Genomic DNA, 21,035 nt, shown 5'->3' on the forward strand with positions numbered 1-21,035 from the left:
TATCAGTGCTTATCGTCCCTTGCCGCATGGTCTTGGCACTCGTTGAACCCTTGAATTCTTTCGCATGTCAGAGCTCGGCGTTCTTGTTCCGGTCCTTCTTTCCCCAGTTCATCCATCACCACCTCTGCAATCGCTCTTATCCAACGGGCATTGCTGCAAGGACCGCTTTGCTGTGTCAATTTCAGCCCGGATCGGATTCATTGGATTGGGCTTTCGACAAGGCGTGTCCTCAATCTTGCTGCACCGTTTCCACAGTGCACTTTGTTTGAGGTGAACCTTGGTGGCTCTATCTGCGGTCACCTTGCCCGTGTTGTGCATCAGCATCTTTTGTTGCCCATACCAACCGATCCCTTCGACCGACCTTATACCTCACTCAGTCTTCTTCCGTCAACATTTACTTTATCCCCTTTCCGTCGGTGCGAATTGAAGAACCCACTACGTTCACTTTACGAACCACCATCTCTGTCAGCGACTACCTCCGATCTTTCTCGCGACAACTACCTACTACATTTTATAGCCAACCACAATTTGAAATACCGTCCCTACAAGTGCTATTCGTGTGACCACTCGATCGCCTTTGCAAGATGGGTATTCCGGCGGCTTTCAGGTGGCTGTCCACCAAGTATCCCAAGATCATCTCGCCCGTCATCGAGGATCAGCCGATTACTATGCCCGATGGCACCGTCATTCCTGTTGACGCGACCAAGCCAAACCCCAATGGCGAGGAGTTTGACAACCTGTATCTCGACATGAACGGTATCGTCCATCCGTGCTCTCACCCCGAGGACCGCCCCGCGCCCAAGGACGAGGAAGAGATGATGGTCGAGGTTTTCAAGTACACCGATCGCGTGGTCAACATGGTTCGCCCGCGGAAGCTTCTCATGATTGCTGTTGGTGCGTATCTCTCTTTCGCCCCATCTCTGTCGCCCTACTATGATTTGAGAAACGGACTAACATCATTTCACCACAGACGGCGTTGCCCCCAGAGCCAAAATGAACCAGCAACGGTCCAGGCGATTCCGTGCTGCCCGGGAAGCCATGGAAAAGGAGGAAGACAAGCAAAAGTTCGTCGAGCTGCTCAAGAAACAGAACGGCAAGCCCCAAGAGGAAGAACCCGTAGAGATCGTCGTCAAGAAGGCTTTCGATTCCAACTCCATCACTCCTGGTACACCCTTCATGGACATCCTGGCTGCCAGTCTCCGGTATTGGTGTTCTTACAAGCTCAATACCGACCCTGCCTGGGCCAACATCAAGGTCATTATCTCTGACGCCACCGTTCCGGGTGAGGGTGAACACAAGATCATGGAATTCGTCCGCTCCCAGCGTGGTTCCCCCAACCATGACCCCAATACTCGGCATGTCATTTATGGACTCGACGCCGATCTTATCATGCTTGGCTTGGCCACGCACGAGCCCCATTTCCGTGTTCTGCGTGAAGACGTCTTTGCCCAAGATAGCAGGCCGAGACTGTGCAAAATCTGCGGTCAAAAGGGACATGACGCCATGAACTGCAAGGGTGAGGCAAAGGAGAAGAATGGCGAGTTCGACGAGAAGGACGCAGTCGTGCCTCTCAAGCCCTTTATTTGGCTTCACGTTTCCATTCTCCGTGAGTACCTTGCCATTGAACTTGACGTTCCTGGCCTTCCCTTCCAGTTCAACTTGGAGAGAGCCATCGACGATTGGGTTTTCATGTGCTTCTTTGTCGGAAACGATTTCTTGCCTCACTTGCCTGCATTGGAGATCAGGGAGAATGGAATTGATACCCTAACGGCGATCTGGAAAGACAACTTGCCCGTAATGGGCGGATATTTGACCAAAGATGGCCATGCGGACCTTGAACGTGTCCAGTACATCATGGCCGGCTTGGCCAAGCAGGAGGATGCCATTTTCAGGAGGAGAAAGGAAACTGAAGATCGACGAGAGGCCGGCTTCAAGAGGCGCAAGCTTGCCGATGAGGCCCGACAAAGGAGAGCCCAAGGCAGTAGGCAAATACGCCAGGCGGCTGAGAACAGTGGTCCACCAGCTGGATTTTCCTTCCACAAGATTAACGAATTTCCGGGCAAGGCACCGCAACCATCAATCACTCATGACATGGTGGTGAACCGCAAGGCGGTTGACCAGGCCAATGTTGCCAACAAGAGTGCCGCTAGCGTGCTCAAGGATCAGATCAAGAGCATGATGGCGCAAGGAACGAGCACTCCGGAAACCGGTGCTGAGTCCACTGAGACTCCTGCTGAAACTGCTGCGGCCGCCCCGGCCACCGAAGAGCAAGCTGCTCCTCCAACAGCCCTGGGTAAAAGGAAGGCTGAGCTTATCGAAGATGCTGTCGCTGGTCCCGAGGCCAGCAGTTCCGAGGTGACCGAGATCAGCGAGAGTGATGCTGAGCCTACCGATTCGGTCAGGCTGTGGGAAGAGGGCTATGCGGACCGGTACTATGAGCAAAAGTTCAAGGTTGACCGTAAAGACATTGATTTCCGTCACAAGGTTGGTCGTGCGTATGCCGAAGGTCTTGCGTGGGTTCTGGAGTACTATTTCCAGGGCTGCCCCTCATGGGAGTGGTTCTACCCCTACCACTACGCGCCGTTCGCTGCGGACTTTGTTGATCTTGGCAAGATGGAGATCAAGTTTGAGAAGGGCAGAATTTCGCGGCCATTTGAGCAACTGATGAGCGTCCTTCCGGCCGCGTCTCGTCATGCCATCCCTGAGGTGTTTCACTCCTTGATGTTAGAGGAGACCAGTGAGATCCGCCATTTCTACCCCGATGACTTCGAGATTGATCTCAACGGCAAGAAGATGGCTTGGCAGGGTGTCGCCCTCCTTCCGTTCATCGACATGCCCCGTCTATTGGCTGCCATGGAGACCAAAAGTCATCTCTTGAGCCCAGAAGATCACCTCCGGAACGCACCGGGCAAGGATTATCTACTTCTATCTGATTCTCACCCAACACTGTACGATCACATCACGAGCCAGTTCTATTCCAAGAAGCAGGGCACGACCAAGTTCGAGCTGGATCCCACAAAGAGTGCTGGCCTCTCAGGCTCAGTCGAGAAGATTGATGGCTACGTGCCTCACGGCTCGCTGGTCTACCCGTTGAGCAGAAACTCAATGCCCGACGTGGATTACGATCGGTCACTCATGGTTCACTACTTCTTCCCTGATTGCTCTCATACGCACAAGTCGATGCTCCTAAGGGGAGTACAGATGCCAACACCCGCTTTGACGCGAAGCGATATCGACATCCTGAAGGGCAAGGCATCGCGCTCGGGAAGAAGCTACGGCGGCGTACCGCTGAGCAACAAGAACTACAGTGGAAGGAACGAGCCCATCAATTACGGACCTGGCGGCGGTCAACAGGGAGGACGCGGTCGCGGTGGTTACCAAGGTGGTGGAGGACGCGGTGGAGGTAGGGGGGGAGGATATGGAGGAAACGGCGGCGGCTACCAAGCTAATGGTGGTGGTTATTACAACGGTGGCAACAACGGTGGCGGCGGCGGCGGTGGATACGGTGGTCAAGCACGGGACTCGTATGGCCCTCCTCCCGGCTGGCAGCCTCCTCCGCCCCCTGGACTTGCTGGATTTGGGGTTGGACCTCCTCCGCCTCCGCCCGGTGCCGCGTACGGCGGTGCTCCCGGTGGCGCTGGTTACGGCGGTTTTGGCAACAGTCGCGGAGGATATCAAGACAACAGATATGCACTCCCGCCTCCTCCGCCGCAAGCGTATCAGGCACAGGGGCAGCAGTACGGCCAGGGCGGGGGCCGCGGCGGCTACCAAGGCCAGGGTAACCAGTACAGGGGACCACCGCGTCAGGATCGCGGATATGACAACCGCGGAGGTTACCGCGGCGGTGGATATCGTGGCGGCGGTGACAACCGGGGGTATAGGTAAAACCCTTCCCCTAAAGAGTGCTGGGGACTAGCGGAGGAAAGAGTAGTATAGTAGGAAAATGCCAAAGCGGAGTTGGTTAAGGATAGTGTTTTCGATGTTATTTTCTTTATCTTGTTTGTATAAATGGGTTTTCATCTCGAGCTGGTTATTGGTCTCAATGTCCAAATCAAGAGTTGGTCATATGCACTTCAAACATGTACATCATTTCTGGTAGTATATAAGAACAAGGGTTGAAGGACCCATAGCGATGACCAATTTGTATGAGATGTTTCGGTGTTTATACATGTATATCACTGTGTGTTCGTCCGGGACACACGCACAAGCCTTCCGGGTTCGTTTACCTACTACCCATTGCATGTGAGCTTGTGAGAGTACATACCTGGTAAGGTAGAGGTGGTTTTGTCTTTTTTTTTTTTTTTTTTTTTTTTTTTTTTTTTTTTTTTGTCCTTTCGTTTGTTATAGAAAATGAAAAGGTGGGATATGTCGGGATCTTAGCGGCCGTCATGCCTTTTGTGTCCCTGCGGTCCCATCGCATGTTACGAGTCCAGACTACACGTGTACATACCTTGGCTTTATATAGGTCCGGATAGGTATATGTACACTATATATCGATGTGTGGTGAAAGAAGTGGAGGGATTTACACGAGAGTGTTCATAAAGTACCGAGACTTGGCTTCTAAACTATTTTACTTGGCAATATGGGGTCAGGAGGGGAGGAGGGTAAGTAAGGGTTGAATACATAGTATGACGTGGGAGAGTGTTGAGCAGATTGATAATGGCTCTGTGCTATGCAATGATTATAGTATATGGGCCAGTGATTAGAGATGATATGTTACGATGATGGGAGAAGAAGGTGAAGGTGAGCCTTATGGATGCCCAAGAATAGCCAAAAGAGGCAGGGGCAATGATTGTAATCATACGGTATATGTATGAGTGTACGCTAGTGTAAAGCTACCTCTACCTGGAGAGGTGTAGTGTATTGTGGGTTGTGTGCACTCAATATATGTGTCAACGGTATGCGGGCACTGTCGTAGATTCAGGAACCAGATGCAGGAACCGAGTCTTGGAGTCAAAGAAAGTCGGACGGCCCGGGAGAAGGGAAGCATCTTGTCTTTGTTTAAAGAGATGTGACTGATGGGGTCACTAGATCAACATGACTTTGTTTGCCTCGGTGATGTCTGTCTGTCTGTCATCTCCTTTTTCTTTTCCCTATCTTTCTTTCGTATGGCGGGATAGACTAGTCTTCCGTAATGTAGCTCATCCATGGTCCCATGTCCATGCGGATTGCCGTTCGGCTGATGATTTCGTGCAGAAAACGTCTCTACCGTACTGATGCAAGTTGCAACATGCAAGTCCACATCTTCAGTTGTCGACGACCTATCTAGACCAGAAAAGATGCAAAGAATGGACGAACATAAGGAACGAAAACCGACGTGGATCTCGGTGTGTGTCCCACTTGTTCAGGGGTTTGGGGACCCCAGGAGGAAAGCCCCAGGGGACCCCACCCCCGATTTTGGTCGGCCCACTTTGCATATCCAGTTACAAGTAGAGACTCACGCACACACACACACACACACACACACAGCCCTCAATTGCACGGCTGCCGTCCATGCTCTCTGAAGGGCGGGCAGGAAGAAAGGAAGGCCCAAAGTCGAAGATCACCACACGGTGTGTATTCGAGTTGGAGTAAAAGTCTCGAGTATCCGCATCAGGCAGCTTCCCATCTGGCCAATCAGAGGAGCCCGACAGCTAAGTGGATGAGAGTGCCAGGAGTCCATTCAGTGCCTCCATTCAGTGCCTCCACCTCCACCGCCCTCGCTCGTCTCGTCTCGTCTCTCTCGCTTCGCTTGTCCCACGTTGTTCCCGTTGCCGCTGCCCGTAAGGTTCCAGTTGCGTTGGGCCAGTACGTAGCGGAAAAGTAGTAGCCAAAGAACGGCCACCACCACCTTACCACGACACACCCATCACCACGAACCAACCCACGGCCGCCGCGTCTTATCACGCACCCGTCGCCGCCGACACTACCACCCGACGACGACGACGACGACGACGACGACGACGACGACGTCAAATCACCCACTCCAGGGCCACGCCGATAACATACACACTCTCTTTCCGTTCCGACCGCCCCTTTCCGCCCGAGAGTGAGGCTGGTTGCGACAGGGGATAGGTAGTAGTAGATACCTCCACTCACATCGGGGTACTTCTACTACCGAACAGCAACAGCTTCCCGTTGTGCCAAGAAGCCCGTACTGCGCAGCTTGGGCAGTCCTGGCAGTCGACAACAAGACCGGTACCGCAGAACCCCATCATGAGAAGACACCGGTCCGCCCCTCTCTTTGCTTGCGCTCTCGCCCTCTTCACACCACAATGAACGGCGACACGGGCCTGGTCGGTGGCCTGGTCGAGAGGCTCGCAACCAGGGTACGTTTCCCTTGCCATCACAGACATACCATGACAACCCAACAATTGCTGACCGAAACCCCCCGCTGCCGTGCCGTTATGTAGCTGCCTCATCGCACCGGTGCTCCCGCCCAGGATCTCTACCACGACGACATCATCTCCATCACCCGCTCTACCCTCATCAGGGTCAGCGCCGGCTCCGTCAACCTCGTCCTCGACGCCCTTCTTGGTCTTCTCGAGGACCTTGCTCGCCCATACCGGTCCATCTTTAACCATCCGCCTCTTGTCCTTTTGTCCGAAATCTATGCTCTCGAATTGATCGCCGACTGTTGCGCCAGCCATTGGGGCCCCTCCCACACAGAAAATGGCCTCGGAGATAGCTATGCGCTCTCTTCTGCGCAGCGTGCTGCCTTGCCTCCCCCTAAGCCTCTAGATGACGTCCTGGTCCGCCGCACCTTTGAGGTCATCAAGCTACTGTTCGATCCCTATCCCGATGGCTATACATTACCCGCCAAGACGCTCCTTGACGAGACCACCGCCAAACCGGCTGCCGTCCGTCTCCCTGACGAGGTTATGCGTACCCCTGTCTCCACGCCCTCCAACGAACCCCTAGAAAGCAGCCACTTGCTACAGCTTCACGCCACGGCCATTGAAGCTCACGTCAAGACCATTGCCGAGTTTGTCACAGCTTCCAGCTGGTCGGCCTCTTTTGAGTACTTTAGGAACACCATATATGTTGCCCGTCAGTCGGTACCTGGCCCGGGCACGCCGATACCCAATGTCGCCGCTGCCGAGGAAGAAAGGTCGGCTCTCATTGTTTTGAGGCTGACGGCATGTTTTTGGGTCGACCTCCAGAAGCTCAGCGCTGTTATCGCCGAATTCAACTCCAGCTGGCTACAATTTCGAAAAAGCTTCCAGAATACCGTCGCCGTCGTCACTCCTTTGCTTATAACCCGGTGGTTGGAGCGATATCCCAATGAGTTTGTGGAGCTGCACATGGGCCGCAGACGCCGCGACAATGCGCCCGATACGCTCTTTGACTATGCCCAAAATGGCAGCAACGACAATACTAGGAGAAGGGGCCTTCTACATCCTCTACAGACGACGTTGCTACTTCTGTTACCGGATGTGTTTGACGTTGCCAGTAACCTGCGCGAAGCCAAGAGCACAAGCATGAATAAGAAAGTTACGTTCCTCGAAGATCGCAAAAGGGCCCTCAGGAACCGAAACGAAGTGTCCGTCTACTGTCTCGTATCCCTGCTACGTGCCGCGCGACACTTCGATCCCGACAGCGATTTGGCCCTCGTGAGTTATGCCATGGACGTCCAGGATGATGTGCGCGATTCCGTATTTCGGCGCTATGGCCTTGGCCCGGATGGCATATTCTTTGAACAGGACATCATGACGGCAGCGTTCGTGAGCCTCACGCACCTGAGCTTTGATAGCTGCGTGGACTCTCTTGTGGATCAGTGTCTTACGCCATCAGCGCCGCATATCTTCAAAATTGCCGTGATTCAGGCATGCTCGCACTTCGCTAGGTTGGAGAACAGCAGCAAGTACCAGCCATTGTTCACAAAGGCTTCGGCTTTCGTTCAGGGGCAGCTACAGGTAAGACTCCATTCAAGTTTGATTCAGGCCTACACTTTCGTCGCTTTTTGTTAACTTCTGAAAACAGGCCATGTCCATGCTCCTTATCCAGGGCTATGTTGATGAGCAAATCACGCAGCGACAGCAGATTGAGAGCGCCTCCATGGTTGACATGATCTGCAATATTCTAAACTTCTTGGACGCGTCCCCCATGACATTGTTTGAAGGGCCTCCTTATGATCTTAACGAGCGCGATCGATTTTACCAGGAAAATTTGGAAGCCCTGATCTCATGCGTTGTTGCGCCAGACGAGTCGGTTAGGCGGCTCGGAACCAGGGTTGGCAAGCGCTTGTATGCCAACGACGTGGTCCTTCAATCGTTGAGGGCTTCGAAGAGGCTAGAACAGCCGGCATTTAAGCTGGGCTTCTGGCGGCTGACGTATGTTTCACCTCGTATCCTAGAATTACTGTGTACTGTGATCAAGTTCGTAACTGACATCAACTCAACCGTACAGGTCCCTGATCCTCATGTCAATATGCGACAGAGCTGGCATGCCAGGTACCGCTCCGGGCCTTAAATCAGTCCTGGAGTACCTCGATTCGAGGTTAATGCTCCTGCAAGCGATACCGGTAAGTAAGCTCCGATTCGGTCCTCGCAATAACCAGCCACTGACTTGTGTTTTTTTTTTCATTTTCTTTTGCTGCAGGAACTGGCTAAAATTTGCGAAGACATTCCCGAAAGAACAGCTGCAGCCACAAAGCTGGAAACCCTCTTCCTCGTGTCACTTTGCTCGGCGGAGATTGAAGTTTGTCAGATAGTGACATCTTGCATTGGAAGCTTCCTCGAAGAATGCAGAATCATCGATGCTGCCGCATGCTCGGCATCGAAGCCCTCTCTGGCTCTTTTGCGGAATGCAGATATCTTCAGCGAGATCTCGTCACGGACTTTCAGGTTTACCGGCCTGGTTGCTTTCCAAAAGCGCAACAGGGGATTGCTACGGCGCTTGCAGTATCCCAGCGCCGGTATTCTGAATGCGTGGGAGACCGTTTTTGAGAGATGGCTTCATTTGTCCAAGGATGTATCTCTGACATCGGCCGAGTCCATGGGAGAAAGAGTTGTGGCTGAGTGGCGCAACTATTCCGGGTTCCTCGCCTCCTTGGGCGGAATATGCACGGCTGAGCAAGCCGCTACTCTGGAGGAGCCGGCAGTCAGTGGGTTGCGGTGGATTGACAGGCTGTCCTCCGACAACCACGAAGAACCTTTCCTCAACCGATACCTAAGGCTCAGTATTCAGCTCCTGGCTTGTACTAACGTTAGGATCCGGGAGACGATGAGGGAGATCCTCGCAACCGAAGTATCGCCTGCGCTGTATCAGCACTTGTTCAGAGCCCTCGAATCAGAACTTGACGTACTATTCACTGGGGCCCTTGAGGCGCCCTCGAGGGGCCAAGACAACGAGATTATGTTTGCCGAACAAGCAGCATCGCTCCTTAGGTCGTTGGTGGAAAGACTCGACACGCCAACTGAGCTTGGCGCCGCATCTTCGCTCCATCTCAACTCACTCACGTACAGCTTCGCCAAGTTCTTGGACGGGGTACCAGACTCGCCGAACAGTTTGCGTGTCAAAATCAAAATCTGTCAGCTCTGTGAGGCCATTGTCAAAAGAAAGGAACACCTCAATCTCCGTGACGATGTCCGCATCCGAAACCAACTTCTTGCCTACGTCTATAGCTGGGTTACGAGGCCTCATTCACCCAGGATTGATACGGGCGCCTTCGGTCAAAGCCGCCAAGACGAGATGATTAGGGTGCAGAAGGATCTCGACAGGGCATGTCTTAAGGCGCTGGCTGAACTTACATATCGCCTACCTTTGCAGCTGAACGACTCTACGAACGATGCCACGACCAGCGAGCGAAAAATGAAACTGTTCGAGTCGTACTTCAGCAGGTTTTTGGAGGTTCTGGACCCTCAATATGAGCACATGTTCCGGTCCGAGCATACCGGCAGCTCTTCCTCCAGAGATGGAGAGCCGTCAATGTCCGATCTATCAATCACCATCATGTCCAATCTCTTGAGCGCCAACATCGATGTGGGACTCAAGTCAGCACTCAACGTCGGATATCACGAACACGCCGAGATCCGGACCGCATTTGTTAGGGTGCTCTATAACATCTTGGTACAGGGGGCTGAGTTCAACAATCTCTCAAGCACAGCGGTGAATGAAAAATACGATGAGCTTTTGAGCCTTCTGACGACCGACACAACACTGGCTATGGCTATGGGTGCGGTTTGCCCCAGTCATGAGGTGGATGAGCTGACAATCGCGCTGCTTAGCATCTACGAATCAAGAGGCCAAAGTTTTGTGCTCCTTGAGGCCCTGATCAAACAGGAGATTGAAGAGACGGAGAATGAATCAGAGCTGCTGCGTAGGAGCTGCGTCGCGACCAAAATGCTCTCAATCTATGCGAAATGGAAAGGCGCAGGGTACCTCAAAGCTACCCTGCAAAAGGTACTGGACCGGTTGATGCAAACATCGAAAGACCTCAATCTCGAGCTCGATCCGACCAGGGTAACCTCACCGGAGGAATTGCAGAAGAATGCCTTGCAGCTCGAAATCGTGGCCAATGTATTTATCGATGACATTTGCGCCTCGTCGGCCAGGATACCGCCTTCATTTAGGAAAATCTGCAGTATCGTAAGTGTCGCCTGTCTACGGGTTGCTGCCAAGTACTGAGAACTAATCCGACGCGTGTAACAGATTGCTGCAGCGGTGATGCCCCGATTCTCTGAGGCTAAGTACACAGCAGTTGGCGCCTTCATCTTCCTGCGCTTCTTCTGCCCGGCCATTGTTGCTCCTGAGGTTGAGGGCTTGGTTGCTACGGCACCTTCCAAGGAGATGCGCCGTGGTCTCCTCCTGATCGCTAAAGTCATCCAAAACCTGGCCAACAACGTTCTGTTTGGCGCCAAGGAACCTTTCATGTTCCCATTGAACGACTTCTTGACAAAGAATATCTATCGGGTAACCACCTTTCTGAGGGAGATCTCGGTCGAGCCGGAAACCATGGAGCGTCCCAACAGCGACGAGTCATTTGACTTTGGTTCTTGTGTGTCTCTTCACAGGATTTTGTATGACCATTGGGACCAAGTTCGGCAACGGCTCGCCTCAATTGAAAGGCGAGACCTCGTGAGGTCACCTTGCGAACCCACAAGAGGAAAGCCAAACCTCCTTGAACCCCTGAGAAGCCTCATCATGAATTTGGGACCACCGCCGCTGGCTGTAACCTGGAACAGGCCACACATCTCGGCAAACCTACCACCTGTTTATTCTAGATTCCAGGATTTTATGCTCCGAAATGCGTTCCGCGGTGTCGAATCTTCGTCGACTCCACCCCCCGCCGTTTATGATGCTGGCGAGTCCAGGGACGGCATTCAGATGATCTGCATCATGCTGCGGTACATAGACACCGAATCTGCCGACGTTGATGCATACTTGTATTACTATCTCAAGATTGCTAGTCGACTTTGGGATCGTCCATTTGGCATTTTTATTGATGCGACGTTCTACAACGTGCAGTCCGAACCAGCGGAGAGTCTACTGCGCAAAATCGAACTGCTTACACCAACTGAGCTCTCGAAGCAGCTCCAGCGCGTATACATCTTCAACATGAACTCCGCCTGCAAGAAGGGGTTCCGCAAGGTGTTCAAGACTTGGATTAGAAACGAGAACAGCATCTATAGCCCCGCCAACATTGAATACCATCTTCTTGGAAGTTACCGAGAGTATGATGCCCATTTCGACCACAAAAAGTTCAGCCTGAATAAGGACACCAGGGAATTCATGGACGAGACTCTGGATGGCTTCAACATCACACGGCTGTCGAAGACCAAGGGTAAAATCGACGTTTCCTTGTCGATCAGCAAAAGCTTCGTGAGGGTTTCGACCAAGAAAAGGCAAGAAATATATCCGGCATCCCGCATTAGTGTGGTAATCAACGATGCCTTCCGCCTGAGCGAGGTTGAGGAGGCTCCAACATCCATCCAAACGGAGGATGATTCGGCGTTTGGTCTTAGGGCGGATAATGGCAAGATTGTGATGTACTTCACAAGTCCTGAGAAGGCCAAAATCTTGAGTCTCCTTCGCATGAGGAAGGCGCAATACGTCAAGGACCCAAAGCAAATGCAACCGCACGAAAGATTCATCAAACCACAGGATGTACCCGGTACTCTGCTGAACTTGGCGTTGACGAACCTGGCTAGCCCAGACCCCGTTCTCAGGCTATCTTCATACAATTTGCTGGGGGCACTGTGCAAATCATTCAAGTTCAAGGCTGCTTCGAGACTTGTCAGCACCAAAGACATTGCAGTTCCGAGCGATGCTTCGCAGTTCATCATCCAAATCAGCCAGAAGCTAGCCGAATCGGAACCGCAGCTTACTGGGGACTTCTTGAACGAGTTTTTCGCCAGTTGGCCCAGCTTCTCTGATGAGCAGAAGCCGTTATGTCTCGCCTATATGGCTCCCTGGGTACCCGGGTTGCGCCCGTCTCTGCTCGCTAATGAGGTGGACGGGGAGAAGGGCATGGAGAAGATCGCAGCTGTCTTAAGGAAGCTCATTGACATTGCCCTTTCAGACCCGGCTGTTCTTTTCCAGCTACAGCAATCCGTTTGGCCTGCTATCCAGCAGGACGAAAAGCTGCTTGAGAGTTTCCTTGAGGAGGTCATCAAGGCCGCACTCAACAGAGGATTTGGCATTGCGGAGACAGACACGTTGACCTCGATAGCAGGCGGAATTGGCACGGTCACCCTGCGTGGAAGAATAATCTCCAGACTACGCAAGGCACTAAACCGGTCTTCCTTGCGCCCGACAAAGTATCTACCTGACAACTCGGTATGGAACGAAATCTGCGTCTTGCTACAATTCTGCCTCGCCTTGTCGTTTGACAGTGGCGAGCAAGCTGAGATGTTTATGCCGGAAATATTCCACATTGTCACCATGCTTGCCAATACGGGCAATCCAGACGTCAGGCAGGTGGTCCACCGACTACTAATCAACACCATACATGCGGCTTGTACTTCGTTTGCCTTGGACGAGGTACGGCTGAATAAGCTGAAGGTGACGCTGGACACGTTGTCGGATCCGCGGAGCGACCTCTTCACAAACAACGTCACGTTTACGCGGGATGGGGCATCGATATCAACAAACCAGGACGGAGGTGCTACCTTGACAGCCACCGAAAACCTAGCAACTCTCCTGTTCGAGACCTGCTCTATTGCCGCTCCAACTGTTGACCTCGCAAACAAATGGCGGTCGCGATGGATGGGCCTCGTGGCGAGCACAGCTTTCCAGAACAACCCTGCTATCCAGCCTCGTGCTTTCACTGTCATGGGCTGTCTAGCACGTGAGGAGGTTGATGACGACCTGCTCTACCAGGTCCTTGTAGCGCTCCGAAACAGCATTGGCCGCTTTGGTGATGACAGCAACAGTGACATGCTGGTCGCCATCGTCACCTCGCTCTCCAAGATGATGTCCAAGCTGCCATCTGCGTCTCGTTACGGTTTGCAGCTCTTCTGGCTTGCCATGTCTCTCCTCCGACTGGTGCCCCCCAACTTGTTCAACTGCACTGCAATGTTTTTGGAGTCGGTCTTGACCAACATCAGTACGACAGGCGACCTCAAGGGCGAGAAGATGGTTCATTATCTTCTCCAGGGAAGGGCCCAGCTGGAGGAGGCTGCGCTCCTGCTCGATGAGGCATACGGCATTCACTTTACTGCTGAGAACTTCCACTTTGCCGCGTGCGCATGCTTGGTCAGGGGATTGACAGACACAGTCACCAAGTCAACGGCGCTGAGGGTGTTGTCCACATTTTTGGAGATGACCACGTTTACTGTGACAACTGTGAATGCAGCCGTGGCAAATGCCACTCCGGATGGAATCCTGAGCCCGACGGTGCAGCCGCTGAAGACCATGAGGGAACTCTGCGCATCACCGTACATGGCCTTGATCCTAGCAAGGACGCTCAACTTGGATGAGCTTAGGGATAGTCTCTGGTCGGCGGGTATCAACGTCAACCCCAACAGCAACGGCCTGCCTCCGTTCTCGTCCGTTTCTGCCTCTGTTGCTGCCGGTGGTCTGGGTAGTGGACTTGGAGCCGGCGGTGACCCTCTCGTGGGGGACGTCGCCAGTGACGCAGTACCCTCGCCTGCAGCCGCAGCCGCCGACACGTCAGCGATTGACATTCGCCGGGGTGCGAACGACTTGGACTACATCAAAGACAAGGACTTGCTCCTCAACACGGCCATTGAGCTCGTAGACTTTCAGTATCTTGAGGATGCAGTGCAGAACCGCACGCTGATGTGGCTCAACGAGATCGCCGTCGGCAGACCGTCGGTTATCATGCATCTCTGTGGACCCATCATCAGTATTCTCGATGACATTGTGCTGCACTGCCAGAACCCGTCGACGCTGGAGAGCGCGCACGAGCTGCTGCAGACGCTGACGAACAACCCCAAGTTTTCGGGGGCAATGGAGCAAGCGGCTATGTTGAACGAGATCTTGGATGAGATGGGTTTTGGTGGGCTGTGGCGGAGTTGCAGCTTTAATCTGAGCCATCAGGAGCAGGATAGGCAATGTTTTGGGTTGACCGAGAAGTTGATTGAGGTAAGTTTCTGTCCTTCTTGGTGGTGCGACTCGTAAGTGACCAGTTGACTGACATTGTGGGTTGGGGAATAGCTTATCATTATCTGAGTCTGATCAAGACCAAGCGAGAGGATTTTACATTCAATGCGATCCATTCTAGAAACACACAAGGACGGCAACACGCATAAGTGGACACTATCGATTACATGTCTGTCGCATTATATAAGCCACCTACCTAGTGAGAACGATACACGCACTTTCCGCAATCGATATCACTGCATCAACGAAGAAGAGAGAGTGGATGGCATGGGGTGAGCCACAAGGAGCCCATTCGCAAGCCATATGATTCCCCGCGATGGAGGAAGTCAAGTGGGATATATGAAAAGGGAAGAAGCTGAGAGAGCTAGGAGTCACATATGACCAGGAAATCGGAGAGAGAGAGGAGATTCTAGTCAGAGCTAAGCTTACACTTGGGACGATGAGAGGTGAGATAGTCGGATGTATATACCGTTATATATAAGTTTCAATTTTCGCTTGTGTTTTTCTTTATTCCCATACGCACGCAGCAATCCACTATTTCCAATGCCTGAGGATAATGATAATGACTAGATTGGTATTTTTTCTACCTTTTGCTGACCCCGTTTTCTTGACTGTGTTGTTGTCCGAGTCTTAACATGCTTATCCCATCGAAACATTGCCAAAATCTTGACTACCTACCCATCAAGCGTCAATACGCCCCGGCCATGAAATCCGCGGACAGTCTAATGAGCTCCACTGGTTCCGCGGAATCCGGTCTGGTCGGGGTTAACATCTTTAGAAGCGCATGTGCCTCATTGTACACGCCGCAGCCGCGTCATGTGCAGAACTTGTGTCGATGCATCGCGGTAGAACAAGTAAGGATATTAGATATCATGGGGAAGCCGGGGAGATTTGTAATCTACTGGGGGAATAAATGCATCATCAAATGTCATTTGGTGTCACGATGGCCAGAGAGGTTTTGAATCCGAATAGAGATGGATGGGGATATGGAATCATTCGTTTACAGTTACTACCCCGATGGTTTTCGGATATAGGTTCAGAGTACATACCTAGGTAAGCAATTGTAAGTATGTATGTATGTATGGATCTTGTTCATGGTGGGTACGTAGTGGTATGTAAGTGGTGACTAAGCCGGGGTAATCGGATCCGCGCGTCACCAAGATGCTTGGCTACAGCGCTTTCCTTGACACCACGTATTCTCCTTTATTCTGTTTCGGTATGTTCAAGCCGAGTTTACCATGTAAGTCATTTGGAATCACAATTGCAGTGTTGCGATACGAAGTTGGAATCATGTCTTGTCTTGTGTGCATGTCGATACCTACTGTGTGTACATATTGACACGACATATAACATATGCGACAGCGACAGCTAGGAACACAAATCATTCTCGGCAGTACGTACGGTCGATGCCCGCATGTATTATGATGCCCGTGTAAAGTGTCGTCCAATGATCAGCAATGCGCCGGTGATGTTTAGAGTTCTGACCAACTTTGTTTGGGTAGGGGGAGGTCCGAGGTCCCTGCATAATGACCAAGTAACGAAGATATACGTAAATGTTTCAAAATGCCATGATTATATCCAGGCATTTCTTCCGTCAAATTCCCAGTCATCGATATTCATCAACCTTCACTCAACTTGGTCGCCTACTTTGTTTTCTTCACAGAATTACACTTGCCAACTCATCCTACTACGGAGCTTTATCTCCAACGTTAATGGATAGTCTAGACGTCAGAATTCATACCAATCCAGGCTGCATCGTGTCGTATCCAGTTTCCTAAACTGAGACAGACTTGCGGCTCCTCATTGTTCCCCGCGGCATCGTCATGCATCGTCGCTCTTCCCGCTGTCAAGTTTGAACTGTGGATGGAATGTCTAGCATATCTAGCGCGATGCAACGTGGTTAGTGTAGAGTGAAGAAGTCCACAATTTGGACGGGCTGGAACAGCCGTCGCTGGAAACTAAAAATGCAGCAATGTCTTGGATGTCAGGATCAGTCTGGATCCATCTCGAACTCTGAGCCGGATTGTCGTGGATTTCCCATTTGAGCTGCCGAGTAGGTCTAGGCCTTCCCTTGGCGTTGCTGGGCGGGCCACATTTGTCTTTCGATTGATTCGTATTTCGTAGCCTCAAAGAATCGGTCCTCTTCACTCTTGTCGTGATCCTGCAATGCAGCAAGCAGTTCGAACTCGAAGACAGTGAATGAATATGGGGAAAAAAAAAAAACACGAGCGACAAAAGAAAGTGAGCAACGATGTGGAATCTTGAGATGCGAGTGGTCGGATCAAAGTGGGCTTTCTCTCGGCATTCGAGATGGATCCTCACCCGTAAGCCAGATGGAGATCCCGGGCCCGAAGCCTAGTGGGCCTATGGGAACGTGGAGGGTGGGATCAGACCCGCACTCCGAAGGGCCGAGACCCAAACATTTCTCGAGCCCACCGACCAGTCACGTCTCGACCACCACTAGGACATTCCAGTCAGCCAAAGCCAAGAAGAAGCCATTCATTCATTGGGTGCACTGCCACACTGCCACACTTTGTTGATAGAGAGAGATGTGATTGGATGAATGTCTAGCGCGGAGGTAGCCCTCCGGCGAACGAAGAGGTTATCCAAGCAGATGGTAGCAAACTCGAGTCAGAACCGAAACAACGGAGAAGGATTCCGAGGCTTGGCCATACATACCACAGTAGGTAGTACTCTCACTCTTGGATTTACAATGACTGCGAGCTTTAGGAAGAAAACTTGATTCCGGATTCCGAACACTAGTGTACCTAGTGAAGACGTATCGGGAATGCCTACCGGGTAACCGGTAAGCAGACAACTTCACAACCAAAGCCACAGCAAGATTTTCTAGAAGCGTGTGGTGTTGTGCATGCCAAGCTGCACTGTACACTGCACCAATGACATTTGCATCTGGGCCTCTTTTTTTAGGTTAGAGCGTTGCACATCCTCCTGCATGTCTCTCGCGACACTGCAAAAGACCGGACGGGTTGGATGTAACCTTTGTTTCGAAAAACTCTTTCGGTCATGCATGGTGTGATGAGTGTGGGCAGTGAAGAGAGAACAGAGAGAAAAGTGCTATTGAAAAATCTTTCAGACTCACAAGAACGAATCAGACATGTCAATTCGAAAGTCCAAGAAGAAGAAATCAAGTTTGGTGAGGCACAGCACCCACCAGCAGCAATCGATGGAATGGAACCTTGGGTTCGGCACCGGAACGGCTATCGTTTGTTGCACAGACCACTTTGGGGGCAGCCCATTCGTCCAGTTCCCCACTTGCATCTGCCCCTGCATCTGCATTTTCCGTCACCGAGCAACACACAATGCCATTCTGTTGTGTGCTGCCACGAAAATCGAAATCAGAGTTTTCACGCATGGGGGTTCGTTCGGGTTGCTACACACCGAATGGGAAAATTCTTTTTGTGCTTATAGGACTTGGCTGCATGCTACCCAAAGTTTTGACCCAAGTTATGAGCGAGAGCGAGATCGATACTACTGCCGTACCTAGCCCGTAAAGAAAAACAAAAAGCAAAGAAACGTATAAAAGTGAGAAGCGATGCGGGATGTCCGAAAGCCAGTCATCATTCCACTTGTTTTATTGGCAAGTAGAGGTAAAGACGCTCAATTTATCCGGCGTCTAACTAGGATAGACAATTATCAAGATGCAAGAAGGGATTCCAGGATGTGCAGTCGGCCGGACAATCACAACATTCGTCTCGTTGACTTGGCGTTCCGAAATCGGTCTCGATGGAACAGAAGGACAAGCAAAGGGCATCTCTCAAAGACTGCCCGCGCCATCTCCCGATTGGCTTCGTTCTTCCCAATCGCAAAAAAAAGCATCAACAAGCAGCATGTTGAGACTCATGTCGGTACACCAGTAGCGTATAACCACGGTGTGTCTGACCGTCGCGACCGACCAGAGTCTGCTAGTATCCTCAAGCTATATTGACAGGTCTAGCCCCAGGAGGTTCCTAGCAGAAGCCCTGTAAATAGCCCTGCAAGCGCTTTGCAGGCCTCGGCTGAAAAAACAAGGGCCCTGGCGTGTCTTGCGTTGTCCCACGTGTCTGACCGTGCAACGGTCTGGGCCCAACAGGCCGGTTCGGTTCCGCCGCCGCCGCGGAGTTGCTAGGGAACAGGGGGTGGGGGGCATCCTAACAGTGCGGGACCCGAACCACGCTTACGACGCTGACATGTGGACTTGCGGCACTAAAGTACTGCCGGTACATCCTTGTTCCCGAATGAGTTGTGCGATGGGGAGGGGGGAGGACGGGGAGAGCTCCGTTGAGAAATCGTTGTAGTGTAGTGGTTGATTCGTTTTCCGGTAATCGGGAGCTTTTACGGGCATTCTGTTGTCTTGTTCCAAACGACAGCTTCCATTGAAGTGAATGTGCCAACTTGAAGGCATTTGCAGGCCTCCCGTTCTTTCTATGAATCCCCGGGCGACAACGTTGAGTCCAAGACAGGAAGTACAATGACTGTGAACGGTGACTCGTGACTCGCGAGCTTACGGTTGACATATGAATCTTTCCGATGCTAGCCTTGAGTCTAGCTGGTGCCATGGAATGAGTTGTCGTCTTTTCAGGCTGTGTACGCTCCAGGTACATATCGTAGAACTACATAGTACTAATCCATAGGTGTGTTGTCAACCGAGTTAGTTCAGGTTGTGTAACGTCCAGATCGGTAACTTTGTCGATCCTTTAGTTGTGGCTGAAATCGTTGTTCAGGTTGTCGGCCCTCGGATCGAGACACCCGAGTTCCATGTTCATGGCAGAAGGAAACGATCTTCGACCGTTGTCAACCGCAACAAGCGGTTGTGTATTCCAAATCAACGTTACTTTTCAAGTTTCAACGCTCAAAGGGAACGTGATCACTACCTATTTGTCATACCTTCGGGCGCAGTTCCATGTGGTCGCACCGCCCAACTTGGCCTCAGGCGCGAATTCAGCGATGCGATGATTGTTAATGAGGAAAAGGCTTGAGTGTAGCGTGAAGTACGATGGTATGTAACGCAAGGGCTGATAGGGCTGCCGAGAAAAGTCCGTTAAAGACAAAACACTGCCCAAAAAGATGCAATGTTCAGAACGGGCGGCGTCAACCTAACACGAAAAAGGTGTTCGGCGTTCCGCGCACGACCCGACGGGGGATCGGGACCGTGCGGGGGCCCCTGGACTGCTCCACCTTTCCCGACTGGGGTCCAGGGGCAGAGATTCCATTCTGGTTCCCCCACCTTCATCTGCTTTCCATTTTTGTTTCGTCCGTACATAGTACCTCCACGTTTCCGTCCACGCACTGCCATCTGTAACTTTCTGTTTGAGTTTGGCTACGAGGACGCAGCATAAAACTTGTTCTGCCTTCAAGTTGGCGGTTGAAGTGTCGATACAAATGCCATAATGATCAAATGTGATGCTGAACAAACCACAAATCGCACCTGAACCAATCGCAGATGTAATTCCTAAAAAATGTCGGCCTCCCGCTGGGCTGTTGCAGACGCGGCCCAAGAAGCCATTTCTTCGGAAGTCGGATATTCTACGAGTTAAACTGGCATTAAGCCCAAACGTTCCAAGTGCTGCGGCACGGCCACAGTAGGACGCGGGCAGTCGGCCGCTTCACTCAGATTGCTGCAGTGCGCTGCTACTTGCCTGTCCCCTTAAACCGAATCTAGAGGTAATTATCAGGCCGCCGTATCACCGCCAGCTGAAGGAAAAGATACGAGAAAGCCGCCAAGGTGTCGTTAAAAACGGGAAACTCGGATAGGTTAGAGATACGACTGCGTATTCTGACTCATTTTCATTGGGCCTGGTCGATGCTGTGAACTTGAATGAAAGAAAACTTATCTGGGGCTTCGAGAGGTTTCGCTGAACTTGTGCCGACGGACAGGTGCCAAAGCTGGTACGCATCATGTGACACGGCGGACACATGACAATGTCCGACCACAAGATCCCATGACAACTGAACGGGTCCAAATGGACCCTTTTGAATTCTTGTTGAGTTGAGAGATAGTTCCGAAGAAAGAAAAGCTTACGAATCAACAACTCCATGAGAGTATCCGAAATCATCTGTGCCAAACGGTTATCCTCGTATAGCCGAGAGGTAGCTTGAAGATGCTAAACGAACAGTGTACCCACCGCACAAGGTGCTAAGGATGAGCCACATCGGCAACGCCACATCATTCCCACGCCCCAATTGGTTACTGTAGACCTCCGCGGTACTGCGCGATGCCAGCAATACACTACACTACACTATGCTCCGCGCTTGTTGTACACTAAGCTTGATGATACGAAGTAGATGTCTACGTAGCAGCAAAGCCAGCTGAATAATGACAGCTGTCTTTGGTAGTTCGTTGGCCAAGAACAACAAAGCATAGGAGAAGCCGAGCGCAACCCATCACCAAGTAGCAAGCATTGGGGATGGAAGAGCCGGTCTGGAACCGCCACGGGCACTTAGCTCTCCCGAGAAGCCTGGGGAAGCACGCATATTTTCCAACCAGCATC

The 21,035-nt window shown here is 51.8% G+C and overlaps 2 protein-coding genes across 2 annotated transcripts; both read left to right on the forward strand.

Annotated features, from left to right (window-relative positions):
* Nucleotides 1–112: 112 nt before the first annotated feature.
* Nucleotides 113–4,328, forward strand: B0T23DRAFT_340525 (XRN 5'-3' exonuclease N-terminus-domain-containing protein). The gene is made up of 2 exons (XM_062835880.1): nucleotides 113–894; nucleotides 971–4,328. Exons 1-2 carry the CDS (start codon nucleotides 585–587, stop codon nucleotides 3,883–3,885), a joined length of 3,225 nt encoding a protein of 1,074 aa, XP_062692040.1. The 5' UTR covers nucleotides 113–584; the 3' UTR covers nucleotides 3,886–4,328.
* Nucleotides 4,329–6,030: 1,702 nt separating this feature from the next.
* On the forward strand, nucleotides 6,031–14,824 carry B0T23DRAFT_171767 (uncharacterized protein). The gene is made up of 7 exons (XM_062832922.1): nucleotides 6,031–6,308; nucleotides 6,393–7,895; nucleotides 7,963–8,312; nucleotides 8,389–8,503; nucleotides 8,581–10,569; nucleotides 10,633–14,529; nucleotides 14,602–14,824. The coding sequence occupies exons 1-7, from the start codon at nucleotides 6,255–6,257 to the stop codon at nucleotides 14,614–14,616; spliced, it is 7,923 nt and encodes a 2,640-aa protein (XP_062692041.1). The 5' UTR covers nucleotides 6,031–6,254; the 3' UTR covers nucleotides 14,617–14,824.
* Nucleotides 14,825–21,035: the final 6,211 nt, after the last annotated feature.

This window comes from Neurospora hispaniola, assembly GCF_033458365.1.
Source record: "Neurospora hispaniola strain FGSC 10403 chromosome Unknown B0T23scaffold_5, whole genome shotgun sequence".
NCBI classification, from domain to species: Eukaryota; Fungi; Ascomycota; class Sordariomycetes; order Sordariales; family Sordariaceae; genus Neurospora; species Neurospora hispaniola.